The 7619-nt window shown below is 31.3% G+C and overlaps 1 protein-coding gene across 1 annotated transcript; it reads right to left on the bottom strand.

The window, feature by feature from the left end:
* Window positions 1-4581: 4581 nt before the first annotated feature.
* LOC100788686 (uncharacterized) lies at window positions 4582-6057 on the bottom strand. Its single transcript, XM_003527672.5, has 2 exons — window positions 5546-6057; window positions 4582-4822 (listed from the first exon to the last, which is right to left on the bottom strand). Exons 1-2 carry the CDS (start codon window positions 5900-5902, stop codon window positions 4793-4795), a joined length of 387 nt encoding a protein of 128 aa, XP_003527720.1. The 5' UTR covers window positions 5903-6057; the 3' UTR covers window positions 4582-4792.
* Between the last annotated feature and the right edge of the window lie 1562 nt (window positions 6058-7619).

Here is a 7619-nt window from a genome sequence, read left to right on the forward strand (position 1 = left end):
AAAATTTCAATGGAGATGTGGATGAATATTAAAATTTTAAGCTCACTTCTTTTATATGTAAACATGTATTTGTCCCGTCTTTTGTGAAGATGGGATGAGGAGAGTCAAATTCTTCATCAATACCTCTGATTGTCATTCCTACAAGTTTACTCTATTTCTTTAGTTATTTTAGCCTTTTATTTTATCTTGAAAATTATTTATTTTTGTTTTAGAATTTCAAAGTTCAATTAATATTTTTTTTTAAATATACTTTCATTTAATACCCACTGTTAGTATAATATCAAATATCAAAATATCAAATAAAAATATTTAGTCCAAATATAACATTATTTAACTTTCATTAAATATTTTTTAATCTACGTACGTACATTAATCTTATACAAATAAAAGAATAAGATGGTTCTGCGAGGGAAAAAAAAAAGATGGAAGGAGTGCTATCTAATTTATGAGAGGAAAGCAAAGGAGATTTTGTTTTATTATCTCATAAAACATGTGTTTCAAACTGGTGAATTGAATGAACGAAAAAGAAAAAAGAAAAACTGATGAATTGAATATCGTATGTCCTATCCATTGAAACTGATTTTGTTTTATTATACAAATTAGTGATTTGTCTTCGGGAGAAATGAGTTTTGTGGTGCATAATTTTTTTTTAAAATTTGCAACAAAAGCATAAAAAGTATAAAAAAATATATTAATTTTTTAAATTATGTTAAAAATATCAATTGAAAAATTAGAATTGGCGACCTATAATGTAAGTATCTTTACTTAGATCAACGCAGTATTATAGTGCGTACTACTGCACAGTATACTAGTATTCCCTAGATATATAGATGGCACATAGTAAGCTATTTTATTTTATACAATCATTAATTTATATTACTTTGGACTTACATGTCGCTCGCCATGCAAACGGCCTTTAGAGACCGCCATATCTGCTTCCATTTTCAAAATTGCGGCTACCATCTATTAATTCCACATTATTGTCCATGATTAAAATAGGGCAAAAAAGTTTGAATTTTAATCACCTTGATTCTTATTTATAATTATTAATAAAAATAATATTTTTTTAGCATATATATTTCATTGAATAATTTTATCTTTAAATTAATTTTTAAATTTCATTTTTTTTAACTTATATTAACTTTTCATTATTTTTATATTAATTATATTTAAATTTTATTTTATATTATTTAAAAAATTTAGAAAGACACGGAATGTCTTCCTTCCCAGTGAACTATAAATTAAATTGCATATCTGAATTTAACGAAAACAAAACTTGAGGATAAACTTGGCATTGTGAGATGCGTAAAATCTTCTGTCAGAAGCCGCCTCATTGATCCTTGCTTGCATGCACATGATTATAAGAAAAGAGAGATAATTTATATACACATGATTATATGAAAACAACAATTTTTGTTATATATATTTTAAAAATCATAGGTTATAAAAAGAATATTTAGTTAAAAATATTGATGAGAAGATCACGTATTAAAATAAAGCTTCCAAATGCATTCATGATTTGTTATACATACAAATTAAATTGATTATTTTTTAAAATTAATTATATTCAACAAAAAAAATTAAATTAACACTGAAAATAGATAAATAAGATTTGATTAGATTAGTTCAAAAACGATAATTTTTTTTAATTAATGTGTTATTATATTTGATTAGATTAGTTTAATTTTCAAATAAAAATTACATGTCATGATTGGATTAATTAGGTGATAGGGGACATCGGTGCATGTTATTCGCAAAATGTATTAGAACTTTTTTTTTTTCTATGACATTCGTGTATAATATTTATTAATTTTTTTAATAATTAATATTTGTCAAAAAATCTAATTATTTTTATTAGATCTGTTTTTTTAATATTTTTTTACCCACATGATTCAAACTCTATAATTTTATTTAAAAAGATGAAATTTAATTTCATTCATAACAACTGGTTATAATAGTTATATTACTAAAACTCAGTGGTAGTACAATAGTTATATAGGTTTGTTTAATAAAATAAAATAAGTGTGTCAAAATCGGCTGGAGTTCTATTTTTTTTTTAACAGTTTTAATTAGACTGGCCATAAAGGCCCAAACAATGACGTGACTAGTATTTGCTTCGTCTAGAAACCATTAACGATGCGCAATTGCTGACTAGTATTTTGATATCGCCTTCAGGCCAATGTCTTTCATTCAGTTGAGCGATTCGAGGTGGAGTTCCACTATACACGGAGATGAAGAATCTCGTCCCATTTACGTAACAGGATCTCTTTCGAAAGTTATTATGCAGGGGTCTGTTTTGCATGGAAGTTGCCAGTGCCATTGGCGATAAGTGGGAACCGCCATTGCCATTGGAAGTTTGAGTTCGTCTGCGATGCCGGGTCGAGAAAGGTCGAGGCTTTCGTAGCCGAGAAGGTCTTTTTCCATCTGGGCAAGTTTCTATTGGGACATACCTATCTCTCGGCGAATGAGGGAGAAGTTTTTGTGAAGAAGGTGTGCTCTTCTGAATCTGGCGGTTCCGTCGCCTATTTTCAGAGAGATGGAACCCATTTCTTTCTTCTCTTGGTATCTAACACAAAGGGGTGAGTGGAATTTGAAGAGTAAGGAGGAAGAAGAACAGAACACGAGACTCACTTGTGAAAAGAGGACACGTAGGGGAACATTTTTGTGCGTGTCTCGGTTGCGGTTGTGTTATCTTGTAAGTTGTAGCATGTCAACGTCATGCACAGAACACCAACCTGTTCACTGAAGGCGCTTTGTTTTGTTCCTGTCTTCTTTTCTAGTACACTATAAATTAATCATCAGGTATTTTCTCCAAACTCATTTATATATAAAAAAAAACTAGTGAACTCAATTATAACTACATTTTATTACTTTCTCTCTATTTAATGATTAATATCATTTAAAAAATAATTAATTGAGATTTTACTCCAATGACTAACTTTTATTCTTTTCCATGAAAGATACTCTTAAAAAATATTTTTTAAACATACTAATAAATATAATTAAATAATATAAATTAATTTTCTTAATTAATGAAAGAAAATAGGGTGGTCTAATTGCCCTTAAGTAAAAATGAGGTTAAATAATCTAATAAAATTATATAAAATTTTGTACATAAAAAATACTAAACAACTATGTATAATTTTATTGGATCATATGGAATATGGAGTTGTTTAACCCCATTTTTCGTTAGGATTATTATACAAAGCCTAATTGTAAATAGTTATAGCTGTCTCTCTTCTCTCCGATGGCTACGTGCATGATCAAACTACTTACAAATGTGCCAAGTAGAATTCCTTAACCCTGCACGTGGATGAGAGTGTCTTTTTTTTAATAAGCAATACTTTTTTTTTTTATCATATATAACACAATTTTAAAACGCCAAGTACTTATTTAGCAGAAAATAAAGGTCAAACACTAAAAAAAAACTCCCTTGTGCAATTTTAACAGATAAAATATTTACTGAAGTCCAATCTATACATATTCAGGCTCGAGACCGACAAATCCACTATTCAAAGACTCTGCAGTTAAGCAACAACTAGGTAGACCGTAGTGGGTTGGCGTACCACAAATGCTTTGTAAAGTTAATTATCTGTCGTTACATTGCATACTTTAGTTCCCAAGTATATATAGACCACCGTTGCAGGTAAACACAAATCACCAAAATTTATCTTCGTAGTGTTAGCAACAAACCTCCCAATCCTTTACATGCTCTCCATTGAAATTCGAAATGGGAAAACGTGATAAACGAGAAATCCCAATCCTTCCAAGTTGCAGAACAATCAACAATCAAACATGAGCAAGAGAAATCTCACCCCAAGGGAGAACACAAGCATTATTCTATTTAGATTTTAGAATAAATTCCTATTTTGCTCCATTAAAGATATACATTTTATCAATACTCAGTTCAACTCTTTACTTTTTAAGCCCTTTCGACAAGTCTAATTCAACATCATCCAGCTACTACGCTATTTTGATGCAGGGATCAAAATATTGAAAATCTAAAATTTGATAAATCAAATTAATAACAATCACTTATAAAGGACGCAATAGATTACAGCTGTATTGTTTAAGAACTAAAATAAATTTTAATGTAAAACCAAAGCAATTTGATCCATAGTTTGAAAAATAAAAGTATCATTATCATTCAAAAGGCCTAAATAGGAAGAAGCAGGTTGTACAGGGCAGCAGGATGCTAAAAAATTTGAAAACCAAGATAACAGTGGAGAGAACATCGAGTGCACTCGCCCACAATATACACAAAATCAATATTTGGCTAAATTGATTTTCAAACCACAAATCTTATAATTGGCGTATACATAGAAAATTCACAGACTCGTCTCTCTTCAAAAGAATAGCAAAAAAGTTGTTCCCAAAAATGATTTTCCTAAACCACTCGTTTAGGAATTAGAGCGCAACACTTACTCGTGCAGGAACAGCATCATGTAGTTGCTTCGCGTTAGCAGCCACAAGGAAAATTATATGGAAGTTTGTAGCAGTTAGGCAAGTAAGCAGTGCATGCAAACGGTAATTATCCTCTGGAAACCAAACTAAGCAAAAACAATCATGACAAGATTACAGTTTCAAAATTAGCAATTCAGAGCCTTACATTATTGTGCAACTCATACATAGTTATGCATTCAATAATTAAGTGCTGAAATACAGCAAGGTATGCAGCACCAACAGCAGGAATCAGATGCCATATCTCCCACCAAAAAGAAACAAGAGAAAGGGTGACAAAACCCAGAAGAATCCATAGCCGTTAATAAGCTCAACAATATTCAGCTATTGCCTATTGCTTCTTGTCTTCTGCTTTCCTTGGCTAAAAGAATGGGCACATAAAACACACAAATTAATTAAAATTGATATAGCTACAAGCCACGTTTTACAAAGCCAATGAGTATCGAAGACAGTTAATAAAACCATACTCAAACTCAACACTAAACCATATCACCGAGTTATCACATATACATTGTAGCTATACAGGCATAAGTACTAGCTTCGTTATAAAAAAGGAAATCCATCAAACAACACTGACAATGTATTTAGTATTTACTATTCATCTATCTGCATTCTACAACACAATTAATATAAAGCATACTAAGAATCCAGTCTATTGTATCATCCACAAAAATACCACATATTGCCTTATAGCACAACTCATGAATCCAAAAAATTCTCCATTGCAACTTATGATGCACACACACCTATAACCAGAACTAACAAAGCTAAGAACAATTTTCCGAACTACACCTTTTTAAATCATTACTACTCTTCCATCTTCAAAATCATACAAACTTAAATTTAATTCACTAGTGTGTCCAAGGTATCCACCACTCAATAGTAAAATTCTAATCTTTCGAGGTAAAGAGATCTATTTAACGGACCAATCTCTCTAAACAGATGTTCTTCCATACATAGACTTATGGCTCAAACTCCTAATCACATGCTTAAGGAACTGACGCTTACATTTGAAAGCCTAATCACATGCTTAAATATTACAGGCGAAGCAAATACAATTGAAAAAGAGAAAATGGAAACGCACTTTGGTAGGGGGTGCGATTTGCGAGAGCTCCTCGTCGGGGATGACAACGGGCCAGGGTTCCCCAGCTTCGCGGAACATCTGCTCCGTCTCGAGGTGCTGACCCTTTTCCAGAATCAAGTTTCGTATGCTCTGAGCCGGCGTCGCCGTCGCGTCGAACACTTCCTCAACGCCGTTAACGAACGTCACCGTTATCTGCGGCGCGCGCTCTTCCCTCACGCGCTTCACCTCCACTTCGCACGCCGGGTTCGACTCCTTCGCCTTCCGCGAGTTGCATTGCGCCAGAAACTCCATACACGACGCCGTTCGCGGGTCCAACGCGTTGAACTCGATTTTCACTCTCGACAAGAATTTCAACATTTTCCTGTAATGAACCCAAAAAGCTTAATCTTGAGATGGTGAAGAAAACTTAAGAAGAGAAACCGATACAACTTTCTGGGAGCGATGATGGGTTTAGGGTTTCGTATTTCCAGTTCTCTTTTTTTCATCCCTTCTTCATTTGTGGGATTTTACCATCTCTAATTAATAATTAACGTGATTAATATTAATATGAGAATTAATTATAGTTAATTCATGTTTTTTTTTTAATTTGTAGACTACAATAGGGTTTAACTATTTTTTATTTATATATATATATTTATGATTTGTTTTAAGTTTTTATGTAATTAAATTAATCTAAATATACATTGAATGTAAAGTTAAGAGAGTAAAATTGTTTGATTAATTAGATTTCTTTTTTTATTATTTAGTTATTTTTTAGTCTTCAAATATATTTTCTTATACAAATGAATAATTACCAAGCGTACATTAAGTTTTATAACGTGTGTGTCTAGGTTCAGTAAAAAAAAATGTGTATGTCTAGATTAATTGTACATAAAGAGTAAGAGAATTTATTATTTTTTATATTTTTATTATAAATTAATTAAAAAACATTTATAATTTTTTTGGCTTAATTTCATTTTTTTACACTCAACTTTTTAAACTCATGGATGATAAAAATTTTAAGTTTTTAAATTTTTTTAGATAAAATAGGTCAAATTAATTTATTAGAATAAATTCACCAAAATTTTAAAAATTGAGATAAAAATTACAATTAAGTCTAATTTTTTATTTTTAAAAATATGTCATCCATAATATTGGATTTTGTGTTCACTCGTAATAGATTCTTAATGGAGGTTGACACATTTGATCAAGTTTTCCTTTCATACTAATTACGATTTGGGGTTCTTAAAGATTCTTTTTATTGGTAGAAAATATATAAATTCTTACCAAGATTTATAATTTTCTTTAGCTTTGAAAAAAAAGAAGATAAACTTTGTGCTAATAACGAATCCCTCAAAAGAACGAACTGATGTTGTACTAAGTACTAACAACACTCAAGCTTGTGTCTGATTATATTCTCCATGTGACAACGCTATCATAGCTTTTGAGTATTTCAATTTCATAAAGTATAAGACAAGGACTCATAGCTCTCAAGCTCAACATGTCCAAAACATTTGATAGGTTTTAATGGTCTTTCCTCCAATAGCTTCTCAATCATATGGGTTTTCCCCCGATGTTTCATGGAAGTGGTAATGAAGTGTGTCAAAATTGTTTCTTTCTTTGTGATGCTTAATGGAAATCCACAAAAAGAGTTCAAGCCGCAAAGGAGTCTTAGGTAGGGAGATTCTCTTTATCTTTTGTGTGGAGACAGTTTCTACTATGATCTCAAAGTGTGTTCAATCAGGAGCTCTTCATGGAATCCAATTTGTCCACGAGCACCTACCATTTCACACTTATTCTTTACAGATGACATTGTTATATTTGGAGAGCAACAACAGAAGAAGCATTCCAATTAGCTAACATCTTGAGGAAGTATGAGGAAGCTTCAAGGCAGAGGATAAACTTCCACAAGTTAGAACTCTCATTCAGCTGAAATGTTCCCACTACCAGCAAAAATGAGCTCATACAACTTCTAAAAGTTAAGGCAATTGAGAGACATGACAACTACCTAGGATTACCCACTATGGTTGGTAGATTAAACACTGAAATCTTCAATTTTGTGAAGGAAATAGTGTGGAAGAAATTAAAGGGTTGA

Source organism: Glycine max, chromosome 6 (genome assembly GCF_000004515.6).
Source record: "Glycine max cultivar Williams 82 chromosome 6, Glycine_max_v4.0, whole genome shotgun sequence".
Taxonomy (NCBI): Eukaryota; Viridiplantae; Streptophyta; class Magnoliopsida; order Fabales; family Fabaceae; genus Glycine; species Glycine max.